The sequence below is a fragment of the Oncorhynchus tshawytscha genome, linkage group LG29 (genome assembly GCF_018296145.1).
Source record: "Oncorhynchus tshawytscha isolate Ot180627B linkage group LG29, Otsh_v2.0, whole genome shotgun sequence".
NCBI classification, from domain to species: domain Eukaryota; kingdom Metazoa; phylum Chordata; class Actinopteri; order Salmoniformes; family Salmonidae; genus Oncorhynchus; species Oncorhynchus tshawytscha.
The window spans coordinates 29,258,729-29,275,762 of NC_056457.1; the positions used below are offsets into that span (position 1 = coordinate 29,258,729).

The 17,034-nt window shown below is 44.4% G+C and overlaps 2 protein-coding genes and 2 non-coding genes across 7 annotated transcripts in view; 1 reads left to right on the forward strand and 3 right to left on the reverse strand.

Annotated features, from left to right (window-relative positions):
• Positions 1-1,364: 1,364 nt before the first annotated feature.
• LOC112227639 (T-complex protein 1 subunit epsilon) lies at positions 1,365-7,073 on the reverse strand. Its single transcript, XM_024392439.2, has 11 exons — positions 6,826-7,073; positions 6,143-6,203; positions 5,797-5,961; positions 5,116-5,314; positions 4,695-4,887; positions 4,175-4,324; positions 3,839-3,958; positions 3,562-3,747; positions 3,238-3,375; positions 2,115-2,295; positions 1,365-1,777 (listed from the first exon to the last, which is right to left on the reverse strand). The coding sequence occupies exons 1-11, from the start codon at positions 6,928-6,930 to the stop codon at positions 1,650-1,652; spliced, it is 1,626 nt and encodes a 541-aa protein (XP_024248207.1). The 5' UTR covers positions 6,931-7,073; the 3' UTR covers positions 1,365-1,649.
• LOC112228068 lies at positions 4,458-4,591 on the reverse strand. The gene has a single exon (XR_002949965.1). It is a non-coding gene; the product is annotated as a small nucleolar RNA SNORA49 (small nucleolar RNA).
• LOC112228066 lies at positions 5,423-5,556 on the reverse strand. Its single transcript, XR_002949963.1, has one exon. It is a non-coding gene; the product is annotated as a small nucleolar RNA SNORA49 (small nucleolar RNA).
• Positions 7,074-7,803: 730 nt separating the features above from the next.
• The window catches only part of LOC112227637 (methionine synthase reductase), a 29,096-nt gene continuing 19,865 nt past the window's right edge, over positions 7,804-17,034 (forward strand). The window contains exons 1-11 of one of the 4 annotated variants that reach the window (XM_024392436.2): positions 7,804-7,960; positions 8,203-8,350; positions 8,564-8,717; positions 8,838-8,955; positions 9,307-9,826; positions 9,899-10,012; positions 10,133-10,286; positions 10,424-10,512; positions 11,076-11,256; positions 14,295-14,337; positions 16,191-16,371. In XM_024392436.2, coding sequence (XP_024248204.1) covers positions 8,207-8,350; positions 8,564-8,717; positions 8,838-8,955; positions 9,307-9,826; positions 9,899-10,012; positions 10,133-10,286; positions 10,424-10,512; positions 11,076-11,256; positions 14,295-14,337; positions 16,191-16,371 — 1,698 coding nt within the window. In that variant the 5' untranslated portion in view covers positions 7,804-7,960; positions 8,203-8,206. The remainder of the gene's footprint in view (positions 7,961-8,202; positions 8,351-8,563; positions 8,718-8,837; positions 8,956-9,306; positions 9,827-9,898; positions 10,013-10,132; positions 10,287-10,423; positions 10,513-11,075; positions 11,257-14,294; positions 14,338-16,190; positions 16,372-17,034) is intronic. The other 3 variants (XM_024392437.2, XM_024392438.2, XM_024392435.2) reach the window with 3 other exon arrangements.

The window sequence follows — 17,034 nt, forward strand, 5'->3', positions numbered from 1 at the left end:
ATGGCACGAACTGAGTCGTGCCTGTGAATGCCTACAAAAACATATCTTGCATTGTTAGTTTTGTTTCGGGATATTACATTGAAAATGTCTAATATTGCGTTGATTCGATCACAATTCCCACAGTAAAGCGAAACCTCGATAGGGTTAACTAAAAGGGAAAACGGTAGAAAGTTTAAGTGAAGTTAAATCTTGTGCTTCTCTGCTTGGGCTCATATTTCTTCTGGTCAGCGGTCCAAGTGAGGCACATGCGAAGTTTAGAGGGAGCATTGGTTATGTCAGCCCTGGAAGCTAGGGACAGCCAATGAGAGTGAAAACACATCTTAAAGAAGAGAGAAGGAAAACTCAATTCAAGTTAGCTTTTTCATCTGTTTAAAACCACAAGGCTTAAGAGTCCAGACTGAGTTCCAGTCACAGGAGGTTGGTGGGACCTTATTTGGGGAGGACAGGCTCATGGTAATGGCATCACATACTGTTTCCAGGTGTTTGATGCCATTATGAGCCGTCCTCCCCTGCGGTCAGGGAGAGGGAGCTGAAGAGGGATAATGCAGGCAGCCTTTCCCTATGTTAGTGTTTCCAGATTTCTATGAAATATGACCACTAATTACAAGAAAAGTAGTTTTCCTTCCAAAAAGTGGTAATTCACATTTCTGTGTTGGAATGGTGTGGGCGTATACTGTTCATAAGAAAATATGAATGCAATTATACCGCTGATTTGCTGCAGGAGAGACTGGTGCACTTTTACAAAATAGATGGCTTCATGAGGAAGGACAATTATGTGAATATATTGAAGACATCAGTCAGGAAGTTAAAGCTTGGTCGCCAATGGGTCATGACCCCAAGCATACTTCAAGTTCTAGCAAAATGACTTAAGGACAAAAGTGAAGGTATTGGTGTGGCCATCCCAAAGCCCTGACCTCAATCCCATAGAAAATTGGTGGGCAGAACTGAAAAAGCATGTGTGAGCAAGGAGGCCTCCAAACCTGACTCAGTTACACCAGCTCTGTCAGGAGAAATGGGCCAAAATTCACATAACTTAGCGTGGAAGGCTACCCAAAACTTTTGACCCAAGTTAAACAATTTAAAGGCAAAACACTCAATTAGTATTTGGTAGCATGTAAACTTGACCCACTGGGAATGTGATGAAAGAAATAAATCCTTCTCTACTATTATTCTTAAAATAAAGTGGTGATCCTGACTGACTGAGAATTCTTTACAAGGGTTGAATGTCAGGAATTGTGATACACCTTTAACCAATATATTTAAACTTCCGTCTTCAACTGTATATATATATTTACCTACAAGAGTGTACTAAACAGAATCAATTAATAGTATTGTATGGGGGCAGGCAATCCACAAGAAAGAAATTGCACAGACCAACATTTTATTGGTGACTTCAGCATTACAAGAGCTGGTGTGTGTGGGGGGGGATCAGTATCAAATGATAAATAACAGTACTCAGGGTTGGACACAGTGCTCGACAAGTGCCTAAAGGCTTCTCTAGATCACAGGAACATTCTAGAACTCTGCATTTGAGTTCTAGAACATTCTATAACCACAGCCATTCTAGAATGCCTCTGCTCCAGAACATTCTAAATTAGAAGAACACCGTTCTAGAAGACCAGGCCGAGCATGCGCTCAGTGGGAGGTCCTTAGTCTTCTGACTCTCCAGGGCTTCTGATGTCGTCTATCTTCAGGATCATTTTGACTACCTGTGTGGCCAGAGAGATCTGCTGCTTCTTCCCATGAAGAGTCTCAATAACATGCTGCTGCTTCATGTCTGGGGGAGAGAAGAGGGTCAACATCAATAACACATTTATTTAGGAAAATATCTGATGCTTTATATCAAGGATGTCGAAGGGCCTAGTGTCTGCTGGCTTTTCCCTGTCAATTGAAGAGAATCAGGTGAGTTCCTTACTCACTAGTAACCTTAATTCATCAAAGTACAAGGGCTGAGCAAAAACCCAGACACTTGGCCCTCTGTGGAAGGAGTTTGACATGTGCTTTATATTAAGTGTTTGGTATATTTACAATGTTCCCTATCTTTTGTATATCCAAATAACTTTTATTCATCTACTTATTTTATTACATTTTCCACATTGTGATTCTATCCTTACCGTTGGTGTTGAGGTGCAGACAGTCGATGCCCAGGGCTGGGTTGGACTCCGTGACCTGCCTGGCACGGACCTCAGTCATGGTCTGGATGGAGTTGAGCCCGCTGTTCTCTGCCAGGGCCATTGGGATCACCTCCAGGGCATCAGCAAACGAACGCATGGCATACTGCTCCAGAGATGGGCACTGCAGAAAGAGTAGAGGGAAAGATGAGCACATGGCTTTGTTTCAGATAACTGAACATCAGGCTGTTAGCGAGTCACGCTACAATACAAGGTTTTACCTTCAGAAACTATTCATACCCTTTGAAAATTTCAACAACAAAATAAGTTACAGCTTTAAGGATTTAAAATGGATTAAATGTAGACGTGTGTCACTGGCCTAGACCCAAAACCCCATAATGTCAAAGTGGAATTATATTTTTCTACAAATGAAATAGAAATGACAAGCTGGAAATGTATTGAGTCAATAAGTAGGCAAGCCTAAATAAGTTCAGGAGTAAAAATGTGTTAAAGTCACAAGTGTTTAACAAAATTTGAATGACTGACTATCTCATCCCGATACCCCCCACACACACACACACACAATTATCTGTAAAGTCCCTCAGTCGAGCAGTGAATTTCAAACAGATTCATCCACAAAGACCAGGCATTTTCCAATGCCTTGCAAAGGCTGTGTCATGTTATGGGTATGCTTGTAATTGTTAAGGACTGGGAAGTTTTCCAGGATAAAAAAATGATTACTAAGAATTAGTTTTTGTTTGAAAATCTATGGGAAGATCTGAAAATGGCTGTCTAGCCAAGAACAATAGCATCTTCACAGAGCTTGAATACTTTATTTATTATGGGCAAATGTTGCACAATCCAAGTGTGCAAATCTCTTAGAGACTTATCCAGAAAGACTCACAGCTGTAATCGCTGCCAAAGGTGTATTGTCTCAGGGGTTTGAATACTTATCTAAATTAAGATTTTCCACTTTTTTTTTTATATAAATGTAAAATCTTCCAAATGTGTAGATCACTGGCAAAAAAAAAAATTGGGAAAATGTTTAGGGCTGTGAATACTTTCTAAAAAGGTACTGTAGATGTTTGACCTGATATGGTGTGTTAATGGTGTATGCACATTGTACCTTGTCAGCGGCCTGGTTGACGGCGAGGGCACAGGCGATCTCAGAGGCTCCGCCCCCGTACACGATGCGGTTGTCCCTGACCAGGTTACGGATGACACACAGTGCGTCATGCAACGCGCGCTTAGCCTCCTCAATGATCTGACAGGGAAATAAATAAAAATATACAAAAAAAATATGGGACAGTTAATGCTGGGCTGCAATTAAAGCACACCGACAGCTCTCCAGGACCAGAATTGTCCACCCGAAAGAGATACCAATGATTGGGAATCTATTATCAGTCCCCTTAGCATCGTCTCCAACAGTCAACACTAGCAGTCCACCCACCATCTTGTTTCCTCCGCGGATGAAGATGGTGACTGCCCTGGAGTTCTTGCACTCCTCGATGACCAGCATGCGGTCCTTGGTGGTGCCGAAGCAGATCTCCTTGACGACGCCGGCTGAACCCAGCTTCTCGGCGGTCAGCTCAGAGAACCGTGGCACGATGCGGCCTCCTGTCGCTATGGCAATCAGCTGAGGCAGGGTGAAACGGAGGTTAGCAACACAGGAATACACGGAGGGAAAATAAACTAACATTTCGCAGCTGAATGGCATGATGTCTCACCTCGATCTCAGGCCCCCCGACCCAGCGGATGGCGGGCAGCTCATTCTGCAGCAGCAGGTGGTTAGCCTCGTCGTCAAAGCCCCACTGGCAGATCGCCAGGTTAGCGCCAGTATCCTTGATCTGAAAAAAAGTTACAATGACATATTTTCACTTTTATTTATTTCATCACACGACATTCAGTCAACTCTTATCTTTAGTTTAGATTATATTTAATTAAATGAGATGAGGGTCCTTCATATACACATCTTCCAGTTATGCTGACTGAATGACAGGAACATACTATCTCTCTACAACACAGCTGCTAAAGGTAAGTTACAAAAAGGTTGTGTAACTGACCTGTTTGATCATCTCCAGGAACTTGTCCTTCTCGTACTTCTGCAGGGCCTTGTATTCCTCCACACAGGTCACGTCCAGCTTGTGCTTGGTCTTGGGCTTAGGGGGCTCAAACGGGCAGGTCAGGATGGCCATCTTTGTGTCTTTCAGGAGCTGAGGGGAGAAGGAGTAATTGTATCTTTAACCCACTGTTCCTAGGCCGTCATTGAAAATAAGAATTTGTTCTTAACTGACCTGCCTAGTTAAATAAAGGTAAAATAAAATTTTAAAAATGAATCCTACAGAAATTGTCAGCTCTCTCACAAGCCCCATGTAAGACGAAGATCCTAGATGAGAGGTGAGAGAGCCGTGGTGCTGTATCCCCTGTCAATGTCAGACCACTCCACTGGGGACAGAGTGACTGGTGTAAGGGAGGGGAAGAGGAGTAACACACACTGCATCCTAGGTTTACATCGGAGGTGACAGCATAGGCGTGCTAACACTATGGCTGAGGCACCGCTGCCGTCTGTGTGTGGTTGTGTACCTTGGGCATCTGAGGGTGGCTGAACTCCTTGTCTATGATGACTCCCTTGATGAGCTGGGTGTCCTCCAGCTTGCCTCCCACCTTGCCCTCCATCTTGATCAGCTCAAAGTCCACGTCCTTACGGTTCATGTCTGCCACCGTTAGGACGGCGTTCACCGCGATCTCCGCCATCTGTCTGTGGCAGCGGTTGATCCTGAAAGAAGGAAGATGGGGAGAGAAATGTGTATGAGACCTAATGAAACCAACGGTCAGGTTCATAAATTATACACGTATACCATCACATCTGGGCCAAACCAATTTGTGCAAAGCTCAAAACTCTACACCACGTTGCCATGCCAATAGCTAGCTGGACCATAACTGACATTTCTGAAAGTTGTCATGAAAACCACAAAAAAAAGCACCAACTTCCAGTAAAACTCACACTTTGGAACCTAGTGTGGTCATGGCGGTCTGGATGAGCGGCTCTGTGTTGCTGGGGTCGTAAGGAAAAGTCTCGCTAATCTTGTCCAGCTGCGCGATGGCAATCTTGGCAGCCTGATCGTAACCGTCAGAGATACGGATGGGGTGGATGCCCCTGTCCAGCAGCTGCTCTGCCTCCTCCAGGAGAGCACCAGCCAGCACTGGAGAGGGGGGAGGAGTTTGTTTGGATGAGTGTACCAATATGATTCTGCATTGATTAACAATTGTATCATAGAAAGAATTGCAGGTAATGTGCATGGCTTTCAGAAATTGTCAGCTCTCTCACAAGCCCCATGTAAGACGAAGATCCTAGATGAGAGGTGAGAGAGCCGTGGTGCTGTATCCCCTGTCAATGTCAGACCACTCCACTGGGGACAGAGTGACTGGTGTAAGGGAGGGGAAGAGGAGCACTCTGCAATTTAAATCCAATGTCTGGATTGGCACAACATTCACCGGGAGTAGTCTACCATCCAATGTTTTTTGTTTGTTTTAACTAGGCAAGTCAGTTAAGATCAAATTCTTATTTACAATGACAGCCTACTAACAGGGTAGAGATGCAATAGACCCCAATTGTCTAATTAATAAGCTAATGAGTCAAAGATCAATCTGGGAGACTCATATATATATATATATGGGACCATACCAACGACTCCGGTGGTCCCGTCTCCGATCTCGTCGTCCTGAGACTTGGAGAGCTCCACCATGAGCTTGGCGATCTGGTGGTCCACATCCATCATGCTGAGGATGGTGGCTCCGTCGTTGGTGACAGTCACCTCCCCATCCCTGTCAACCATCATCTTGTCCAGGCCTAATGAAAGAGGAAAAGTGAAGGTGGGAGGTTAAATGTACTTCCAAGATGAATGTGGAGCCGTAGGTAGCTGCTGTTACTGTGTTAAGTAACCAGAGGGGTAGAGCACACAAAAACACTAGCAGTGGCTTTATCACAGCGCGGTGAATGAATAAGCTTCGGTGTGGCTGTCTGGGCTTACCGTTTGGTCCAAGTGACGTCCTCAGCGTGGAGGCAACCGCCTTCGCTGCCATGATGTGAGACTGCAAAAACACAAAAGCAAATCTGGTGAATTTCTTCACTGCAGCTGAGGAAAGGATGCTGCGGGAATGATCAACTAGGTAGATGGCCATGTCCGTGCGAATTCATGTTGGTCAAGAAGCAACTGACAAACCTTTCATCTAGATTAGACCGCTAACTGTGGCTAAGCTACTTAGCTAATGAACTAGTTAACGTTAGCTGCATGACAGCATACGCACGTTCAACAAAACCAAACTATGAATTGCACTTTATTTATTATTCATCATAACTAAGTGAGAAAACACATAACGTATGATGACATTAACTAGTTAAACGATTCCATTGTTTATTTGACAACCACCCGCGACTCACTGGCCTCTTCAGAAAATAAGCACATGGGCAGACTTAGCATGCCGTAGCTAATCGGCTAACTAGCCAACTTGTACACCATAAATGAAAGATACCATTTAATTGGCTCAGAATGTTACCTATAAAAATCCATAATAACTAAACGTACTTGCTTTAGCCAACTAAACTAAGTGGGTCTGAAGTTGCAAAGTGTTTTGCAAATGTGCATTGGTAAGATGCTGAACCATGAATGAAGTGCCATGCTATAGCTAACGGGACCTGCTAAATCCATTGTACCTTCAGTGCATCAAGGCCCGATAAGCGAGTCTTCTTATCCTGGTCTTTGATGATGATGAACGGCCGTCCATACTCATCGAACGCGAGCTGCCCCATAGCGGACATCTTTGGCTGAAAGACGGCGACACTTCAGAAGTGTCCGACGGCTGAAATTCGGACTAATTATCGGTGGAGAGAAGAAAAAAAAAAGTGGAGTGTTGCTGAACACTTGGTCGCACCGGGATCTGCAGGCGACTTCTGGAAGGATCTCAGGGCGGAGGGGGCGAGACAAAGTGGGGAGGGGGATGTTGATTAGATGTTTTATTTTTATTTTTTTTATTTTTTTACTATATTATGAACATAGATTTCAGTTGCCTTTTATACAATTAACGGTTTGAGAGAGATGTTGTGCATATAAATGTTTTAATTTACTTTATTTTCCAAATCCCTCCTATTATCCCGTTGCCAAATGAGTTCTTCCAGTCTCGCGATTCTATCACTCTAATCTCGCGGTGTAGTCGAGACGTCTTTGCTGCTGAAGTTGAAAAGTGTGTTGAACATATTGTATCTAGGAGTTTAAAACTCCGTAACTGTATTTGTTTTATAATGTTTTGGGGTGAATACGTATATATTTTTTTGCAAACTATCAGACAGCTCATTTTACAGTTTTACTGGTATCGTCACAAGCTCTTTCCCAGACTTGAGTAAATTGTCCAGAAAAGTGAATTCAATATTTGGCTTGTGAGCTAACGTCAGTTAGTGTCATTTTTGTCTGTCAATTCCACCAAATAAATTATATCGGACTCCACCACTGAGTTTAGTAGCTGGTCAGTGTCCAGAGCTGGAAGACTGGCACTCAGGAGTTTTAACAGCTATCTTGCCTGTCAGTCCTGATAAGCAGAGAGCTGTTCTCCAAAAGCATCCTCATATCAGAGAAAAGCAATTCGTGTTATGGTAACCGTTAGATAAATAAATGGACACAAATCCACGTGCATTAGGACAGCCTGTTCCTTCCTGGTGTATGTCGTGCGTCACAAGTGACGTAACTTCTGGGTAGGATTTGTACAGCGCTGAACGTGTTCAAAGGTTTATACAATGTCACCAAAGGAATTCCACTGGGATCTGCTACGAGCTCTTCAACTTTCCGATCGTGTAGGTAAGATGCATGAAATGTACTCAGTCGTGGATGATCTAGTATGGAATTCAGTTTTACTTGGTTCTGTTTTTAATCTGTTGTCGAGTTGAAATGGAAGGATCCGTGTCAGTACGGATGATGCTTCTCAGTTTCTGCACAATGTTCCTATTGTCATCAACAAAACAATGTTGCCACAACAATTTATAGATTTGCTTGCAAATAACGTAAAGTTTCACTGACTTTTGTTGTTTCCGCTTGTCCAGCAGAATGCCTTGTGAGTTAAAGCCTCGGTTCCTGGTTCTGTACGGGTCTCAGAAAGGCCAGGCCCAGTCCATAGCCGAGGGGATAGCTGACGAGGCCGAGGAGAGGGGACTGTTTGCTGATATCTGCTGCTTGAGTGAAGGACACAAGGTAAAGTTATCAAAGACAAAATAGTGTCAACCTGCCCTCCATGGCATGCATTCCAATGCAGGCACAACACCTACAATGGGAAACATCGCCAACAATCGATCTGCTAAGGAATCTTAACTAGGCCTATGTATGAGTGTATTTGTGGTAGATGTTGTTACTGGCCTCCTATTCTCATGTGAATAACTGATCCTGTTTTGTGTATCCCACCCTCAGTTTAACTTGGAGAAGGAGAGTTCTCCTGTGGTGTTCGTTGTGTCTACCACAGGGGATGGGGACCCACCAGATACAGCCCAGAAGTTTGTCAAGAGGATCAAGAAAAAGACCCTGCCCCGTGACCTCTATGCACACCTCTGCTATGCTTTTTTAGGTAAAGAAGAATTGTGTGTCAGATGAAATGCCTAGTGCTGAGATAAATTGCTACTATGGCTTTAAAATAAGATTGATTGTGTTGATGGTCAATATCTCGTTGTTTTTTTCTCTGCTCCAGCTCTGGGCGATACAAACTATGCAGATTTCTGCAAATGTGGGAAGACTATTGACAGCCGTCTACTGGATCTTGGTGCTAAACATTTCTATGCAACAGGACATGCAGACGACGGTGTAGGGTAAGGCCCAAGGTTTTTGAATTGGGAAAATAATACATATACTACAATAATACTGCATGTCTACATGTTAATGTATGAGAACCACTTTAAATCCTGGCACTCACCTACCTAAGACGCTTTAAAGTAGGGGTACAATTAAAGACACAGTTTTAATGTACTTTCCCCACGTACCTCCTGTCACCTCGTTTGTGTTGTGTGACACGTTATCTTTCGGTTCCATCACACTGCTTATCTCTGAGTCTGAATAGTCTTTGCTTTCTGGCCAGGCTTCAGTTGGTAGTGGCATCTTAGGGGCTGTCTCATGTTAATAGTTTAGCTCTTAATCCAAACCGTGTGTGTGTGTGTGTCCAGGCTCGAATTGGTGTTGGACCCCTGGCTTGAAGGACTGTGGGAGGCGATCAGAGGTGCGTTATCCAAGATGGCCGCCCCTCAGCCTGAGAGAGATGGCCATGTTAGGGACCAGAGAGTATCGTCAAACGAAACGCCAGAATCGTCAGCAACAGACATCAAACTCCACCTCCTGAGTCTCAACGAATCAGAATCCCAAATCACCAAATCCCTCACAACAGCAGCAAGTGCTAAGACTGATTCTTTGGCTGTTTTAGCATCAGAGACCGGGAGCTCAGTTACTGATCTCATAACGGTGTCAGCGACCGACAACACTGGGACTGCTCTTAAACTTGATAGTGTTGTCTCTGAACGCAAGTCAGTGTTGACGACACAGAGTGGACAGACTGGGGCTCCCCCTGCTGTTGTAGAGGCCTCTCTGACACGCTCCTTGCCTCCGCTGTCTGAGTTGGCCCTCAACATCCCAGCTCTGCCTCCACCCTACCTGGATGTCATGCTTCAGGAAGCCACCATAGAAGAAGAGGTGGGTTGTCTCTCAACTCATATTTGTTTGAATTCTAACATCACTAGCTCCTCATATCCTGTCCCTTCCCAGACCAATGCTCCGGTCAGTAAGGAGACTCTTCACGAGGTTCCCATCTCCAGGGCAGTCCAGCTGACCAGAGACGACTCAGTTAAAACAGCCCTTCTGATCGAGATTGACATCTCAGTGAGTGGCCGTCCCACTCTTACAATATGGTTTTTCATATAGAGACCAATAGATAGGTCAATAGATCGAAATGGTGGTTAAAGTAGTTTCTTTACTCCATCCTCTCCTTTGTGTACCCAGTCCCACCCTATGGCCTACCAGCCTGGGGACTCGCTTGATGTGCTGTGCCCTAACAGAGCCTCCGAGGTGGGGGAGCTGCTCCGTAGACTGGGCCTAGAGGATCAGAAGAGCAACCGCATCCAGCTCTCACTACGAAAAGAAACCAAGAAGAAAAGTATGCTGTGTTTTTTTAATAGTCTCTATATACTATATAGCTCTAGTGATGACATTAAACAAATATATTACAACTCTATGTAACTACACAGTATATGTAATCGACGTAAAATGTGACCCAGTGTTGTTTCCCTCCAGCTGCTCAGATCCCCTCCTACATCCCAGAGAACAGCACTCTGCACTACCTGCTCACCTGGAGTCTGGAGATCAGGACTGTCCCTAAGAAGGTCCCTTCTCCTTTCACTTCCTATACCTGAACTAGCCAGTCCAGAACCCGACTGTAAAAGTTTACTGCACTGCAGTAAGAGACACTCTAGGTCCTTCTGAGTGTGTGTGGCAGACAGCTAAGGTTGCAGTTTTGGCAGGTACAGTATGGTGCAGGAATGTTGCCTGGGTGCCAAGTCTGTCTCTGCCTCAGCCAACTTGCCATTGTCTTGTTTGTCAATGTAACATTGTAACAATGTAACAAGTTCCAGCAGTCCAAAGGAAACTACAAATATGAACTATTTGTATTATTTTTTTATTATTTAACTCAGTTAAGGACAAATTCTTTTTTACAATGACGGCCAAACCCAGGCGACGCTGGGCAAATTGTGCACCGCCCTATGGGACTCCCAATCACGGCCGGTTGTGATTCAGCCTGGATTCGAACCAGGGTGTCTGTAGTGATGCCTCTAGCACTGAGACGCAGTGCCTTAGCCCGCTGTTCCCCTCGGGAGCCCAAACTATACTATCTGGGACAATAGGTTCTGTGCTATGTGGTGTGTAATGCTACTTAGTATTTTCTCAGGCGTTCCTCCGTTCCCTGGTGGAGTGTACAGGAGACAGTGGTGAGAAGAGGAGACTACAGGAGCTGTGTAGTAAACAGGGATCAGCCGACTACAACCTCTATGTCAGAGACCACAACCTCGGCCTATTGGACCTGCTCACGGCTTTCCCCGCCTGCCAGCCCCCTCTCAGCCTCCTCATAGGTCAGAGCACACTCCCTCTCCTGTCGGTCATAATGTATGAGCTAATCAGAGGGCATTGTATAGCTTTTACACGTCACAAAACATGTCTCTAGTTTCTAATGGTCAATACAGTGAGCGTATCTAAGTGGTGTACTGGTATTCCTCATCTAACCAGCAGAGGGCAGTATAGCCTCAGTGAATGCAGGTTCAATATAATTTTACATAGAGCGTTTTCCCTCAACTTACCTCTTTTTTTCTTTCTTTTTTTCCCCCCTTTTTTGACCCAACTTGGATTTTTACAAACATTTTATTGAATCCTAAATTACCAAACCAATGTTCCTGCATGGCTTCAATCAAGTCTTGATCTATAGGCCCGCAAAAAGGAAATAGTTAAATTGCAAATTTTGCCACCCATCAGGGGTTCCATCCTGTCTCACCATTTGGTCACCCCTGACACACACAACTATTGGCTGTAGACAGTTAGACATTATAGTGTCTCATGGCATAAAGCCTAGACTCGTGCTGAGGATTACTTATGTACATTTGTTTGAAGCTAGTTGGAAATGCCCTTCCCATCAGATCAATACATATTGTACACAAAAGTAATCTAATACTCATAAAAAATACTTAGACTAGAACTGTGTTATGTGTCCCATTTGCACTTGTAAGTTGCAATGTCCTCCTACAAAGAGGCTGTGTCACGACTTAATGTCCAGTGTTGTGACACAGCCCTTATGGTGACATATATAAGTCTTCAGCTTATATCTCCCTCACTAACTTTAAGCATCTCCCTCACTAACTTTAAGCATCAGCTGTCATAGCAGTTTACCGATCATTGCACCTGTACACAACCCATCTGTAAATCATACCCATATTGTTATTTAGTTTTGCTCTTTTGCACCCCAGTATCTCTACTTGCACATCATCATCTGCACATCTATCACTCCAGTGTTAATGCTAAATTGTAGTTACTTCGCCACTATGGCCTATTTATTGCCTAACCTCCCTAAACTTACTTAATTTGCACACACTGTGTATAGACCTTTTCTATTGTGTTATTGACTGTACGTTTGTTTATTCCATGTGTAACTCTGTTGTTTTTGTCGCACTGCTTTGCCTTATCTTGTAAAGGTGAAATAAAAAACAGCGACACCTTTTCAGTAGACGAACCGGGCGATGCAGAAATGTGGACATATTTAAATGGGGACATGCGTACCCTGGTGAAGAATGTGCTGGTGGAAGCGTTTTGGATCCACTAGTTGTTGCTGGGGTCCTGTCATAGACTATCCTACTATATTTCACAGGGGCATAGCTACGGAGCTGTGGAGGGCAGGGCAGGCCACAGGTTAACGATCGCTACATCTCTGACTGTCTGTGTTAAAACACATTTACTGGCCTCGTGGTGTCCCATTAGGTTTGACTGAGTGAGTTTAAGGTGGAGTAACACTCTGTGCCTAATTATTATCTTTCCTGTGGCATTGAGTCTCCTAGCTACAGATGCTGTGGAATATAAAGGTTAAAGAGGGGATTTGTAATTGTAATCCACTTTGTGGTTATTATTTTTCGTCTCTGTGCAGTGGACAGAAATGAGATGTCACTCAGAGTGAAATATCTCTGACACTACTATAAAAGATGAAGGGAATATCTTGTGATATGCATCAGATTCCTCCTTCCAGTGATGTCAAGTGACCCCCCCCGTTGTCTGTGATAGAACGTTTACTGTCAGAACTCGGAGGCCGGGCTGTAGACCATCAGGGAGGGAATGAGACGGTTAATGACCATGTTAAACCTGTAGATGAGAATGGCAGGGGGAGATTACAGCAGTACCTGGGGTTGATGGATACACCAGGTGTCAGCGATACATCCTGACCCGTTTCCTGTAGTAGAGTCAGTGATACATCCTGACCCGTTTCCTGTAGTAGAGCCAGTGATACATCCTGACCCGTTTCCTGTAGTAGAGCCAGTGATACATCCTGACCCGTTTCCTGTAGTAGAGCCAGTGATACATCCTGACCCGTTTCCTGTAGTAGAGCCAGTGATACATCCTGAACTGTTTCCTGTAGTAGAGCCAGTGATACATCCTGACCCGTTTCCTGTAGTAGAGCCAGTGATACATCCTGAACTGTTTCCTGTAGTAGAGCCAGTGATACATCCTGACCCGTTTCCTGTAGTAGAGCCAGTGATACATCCTGACCCGTTTCCTGTAGTAGAGCCAGTGATACATCCTGAACTGTTTCCTGTAGTAGAGCCAGTGATACATCCTGACCCGTTTCCTGTAGTAGAGCCAGTGATACATCCTGACCCGTTTCCTGTAGTAGAGCCAGTGATACATCCTGAACTGTTTCCTGTAGTAGAGCCAGTGATACATCCTGACCCGTTTCCTGTAGTAGAGCCCAGTTAGTCCAGCTGTTCTGGTTCTTTCTCCTCTCTAGTTGTATTGGTTACCTTTTAGGGGTTGAAGTGAATAATGGGTTGAGGGTATTTTATCACATAAAAGCTGAGATTGTAGTAGATCTTCACCCGCCCTAATCATTACATTTGACATATTTAGCAGACTCTGATTCAGAGCTGAACTTACTCTGAGGGGGGATATACCCTGGTATTTCAAGCACCGTGCTCTACCAACTGAGCCACACCGTACCCAACTATTATAACTCTTCCTGTACGATGTTCCTCAGAGGCCTCATTCCCAGACTCCAAATTACCTCAAAAGAGGGCACCTTCAAATGCTGACATTGAAATATGGTGAACATGAACTATCTCCATCCTACATGCACCACATCTACACTCTGGGGATATGAAAAAAAAAACATGATTTTATGAATACAGAAGTATGCCCTAAAATAAATGTGTGTGTGTGTGTGTGTGTGTGTGTGTGTGTGTAAGTAAGTAACAAGGAAATAGGACTTGGAGGTTGGGTGGGTGGATCTCAACTCTGAAGTAGTGTGCCCCCTCAGCTCCTTTACGCCGTTGTCAGTGATCTACATAGAAAGGTGACACGATGGATTCCTCCTTATGGTAATATCCTCTCATCTGACGCATTTTCCTCTTTATTTCAGAACATTTGCCCAAACTGCAACCAAGACCGTACTCCGCGGCAAGGTAAGCTGTTGTACTAGGGCGGCAGGTAGACTAGTGGTTAGAGCGTTGGGCTGGGAAGTGAAAGGTTGCTGGTTACATTACCCAAGCCTGTTAGTTGAAAAATCTGTCAATGTGCTCTTGAACAAGGCACTTAGCCCTAATTTGTACTGGAACAAGACTATGGTATACAGTCACTTATTTAGCCTCTACGTACTGGAACAAGAGTCGGCTATGGTATACAGTGGTGGGAAAAGTACCCAGCTGTCATACTTGAGTAAAAGTAACCTTAATAGAATATGACTCAAGTAAAATTTTACTTGAGTTCGTCTAAAAGTGTTTGGTCTAAAATATAGTTATGTATCAAAAGTAAATGTCATTGCTTATTAAGTATTAAAAGTATAAATCTTTTCAAATTCCTTATTTTAAGCAAACCAGATCAGAGGCAGTAGGGATGACCAGGGATGTTCTCTGTTTAGTGAGTCCTCCAGATCAGAGGCAGTAGGGATGACCAGGGATTTTCTCTGTTTAGTGAGTCCTCCAGATCAGAGGCAGTAGGGATGACCAGGGATGTTCTCTGTTTAGTGAGTCCTCCAGATCAGAGGCAGTAGGGATGACCAGGGATGTTCTCTGTTTAGTGAGTCCTCCAGATCAGATTTGGCTAAAATATAGGGATGACAAAAGTAAATGTCATTGTTAAGTATTAAAAGTGAGTCCTCCAGATCAGAGGCAGTAGGGATGACCAGGGATGTTCTCTGTTTAGTGAGTCCTCCAGATCAGAGGCAGTAGGGATGACCAGGGATGTTCTCTGTTTAGTGAGTCCTCCAGATCAGAGGCAGTAGGGATGACCAGGGATGTTCTCTGTTTAGTGAGTCCTCCAGATCAGAGGCAGTAGGGATGACCAGGGATGTTCTCTGTTTAGTGAGTCCTCCAGATCAGAGGCAGTAGGGATGACCAGGGATGTTCTCTGTTTAGTGAGTCCTCCAGATCAGAGGCAGTAGGGATGACCAGGGATGTTCTCTGTTTAGTGAGTCCTCCAGATCAGAGGCAGTAGGGATGACCAGGGATGTTCTCTGTTTAGTGAGTCCTCCAGATCAGAGGCAGTAGGGATGACCAGGGATGTTCTCTGTTTAGTGAGTCCTCCAGATCAGAGGCAGTAGGGATGACCAGGGATGTTCTCTGTTTAGTGAGTCCTCCAGATCAGAGGCAGTAGGGATGACCAGGGATGTTCTCTGTTTAGTGAGTCCTCCAGATCAGAGGCAGTAGGGATGACCAGGGATGTTCTCTGTTTAGTGAGTCCTCCAGATCAGAGGCAGTAGGGATGACCAGGGATGTTCTCTGTTTAGTGAGTCCTCCAGATCAGAGGCAGTAGGGATGACCAGGGATGTTCTCTGTTTAGTGAGTCCTCCAGATCAGAGGCAGTAGGGATGAACAGGGATGTTCTCTGTTTAGTGAGTCCTCCAGATCAGAGGCAGTAGGGATGACCAGGGATGTTTGGTTGATGAGTGCATCAATTGGACCATTTTCCTGTCCTGCTAAGCTTTCCAAATGTAACTAGTACTTTTGGGTTTCAAGGAAAATGTATGGATTTAAAAAGTACAATATTTTCTCAAGGAATGTAGTAAAGTAAAAGTAGTCAAATATATAAATGGTAAAGTACAGATACCTCAAAAAACGACTTAAGTAGTACTTAAAAGTATTTTTACTTCAGTACTTTACACCACTGCTGGTATACAGTCACTTATTTACCCTCTACGTACTGGAACAAGATAGTGACTTCATCTATATTCTCCACTATATATATTCTCTACTATTTCTCCTAATCTGTTACTCTATCTCTTCTTCTTCTCTTTTCTCCCTTCCACTTCCCCTTCCAGCTCCAGTTTAAGACATCCAGGTCGGCTGCACTTTGTTTTCAACATCATAGAGTTCCCAGCTTGCGCTGGGAGACCCGTGGGGAGGCGTGGCCTGTGTACTGGTTGGCTCTCTGACCTAGTTGATCCCATCCTGGTGCACCCTGGGAAGGCTCAGTCCTCCAGCACCCCAGCCCTCCCTAAGGTGAGTAGAGGAGTCACCTGTGTCTAGGCGTGTGTGTGCATACAAACTTAACATGTAAAGTGTTGGTCCCATGTTTCAAGAACTGAAATAAATTTTATTTCTCTCATTTTGTGCACCAATTAGTTTACATCCCTGTTAGTGAGTATTTCTCCTTTGACAAGATAATGCATATGTGGCATATCAAGATGCTGATTAAACAGCATGATTATTACACATTATTATGTCCTGGGGACATTAAAGGCCCCTCTAAAATGTGCAGTTTTGTCACACAACACAATGCCACAGGTGTCTCAAGTTTTGAAGGAGTGTGCAATTGGCATGCTGACTGCAGGAATTTCTCTACCATAAACTGCCTCCAACATTGTTTTCGAGAATTTGGCAGTACGTCCAACCAGCCTCGCAACCGCAGACCACGTGTAACCACGCCAGCCCAGGACATCCACATCCGGCTTCTTCACCTGAGGGATCGTCTGAGACCAGACACCCAGACAGCTGATGAAACTGTGGGTTTGCACAACCGAAAGATTTCTGCACAAATTGTCATAAACCGTCTCAGGGAAGCTCTTCTGCAAGCTCGTCGTCCTCACCAGGGTCTTGACCTGACTGCAGTTCAGCATCGTAATCAACTTCAGTGGGAAAATGCTCACTGCTCTTTATGGATGA

Excerpts from the sequence above, each read along its gene's own strand:
- LOC112227639 (XM_024392439.2), bottom strand. The coding sequence starts at position 6,930 with ATGTCCGCTATGGGGCAGCTCGCGTTCGATGAGTATGGACGGCCGTTC. Across the intron at positions 3,959-4,174 it reads TCCTGGAGATGATCAAACAG|ATCAAGGATACTGGCGCTAA; the intron begins GTCAGTTACACA and ends ACTTTTTTTCAG. Across the intron at positions 3,376-3,561 it reads TCCGCGGAGGAAACAAGATG|ATCATTGAGGAGGCTAAGCG; the intron begins GTGGGTGGACTG and ends TTTCCCTGTCAG.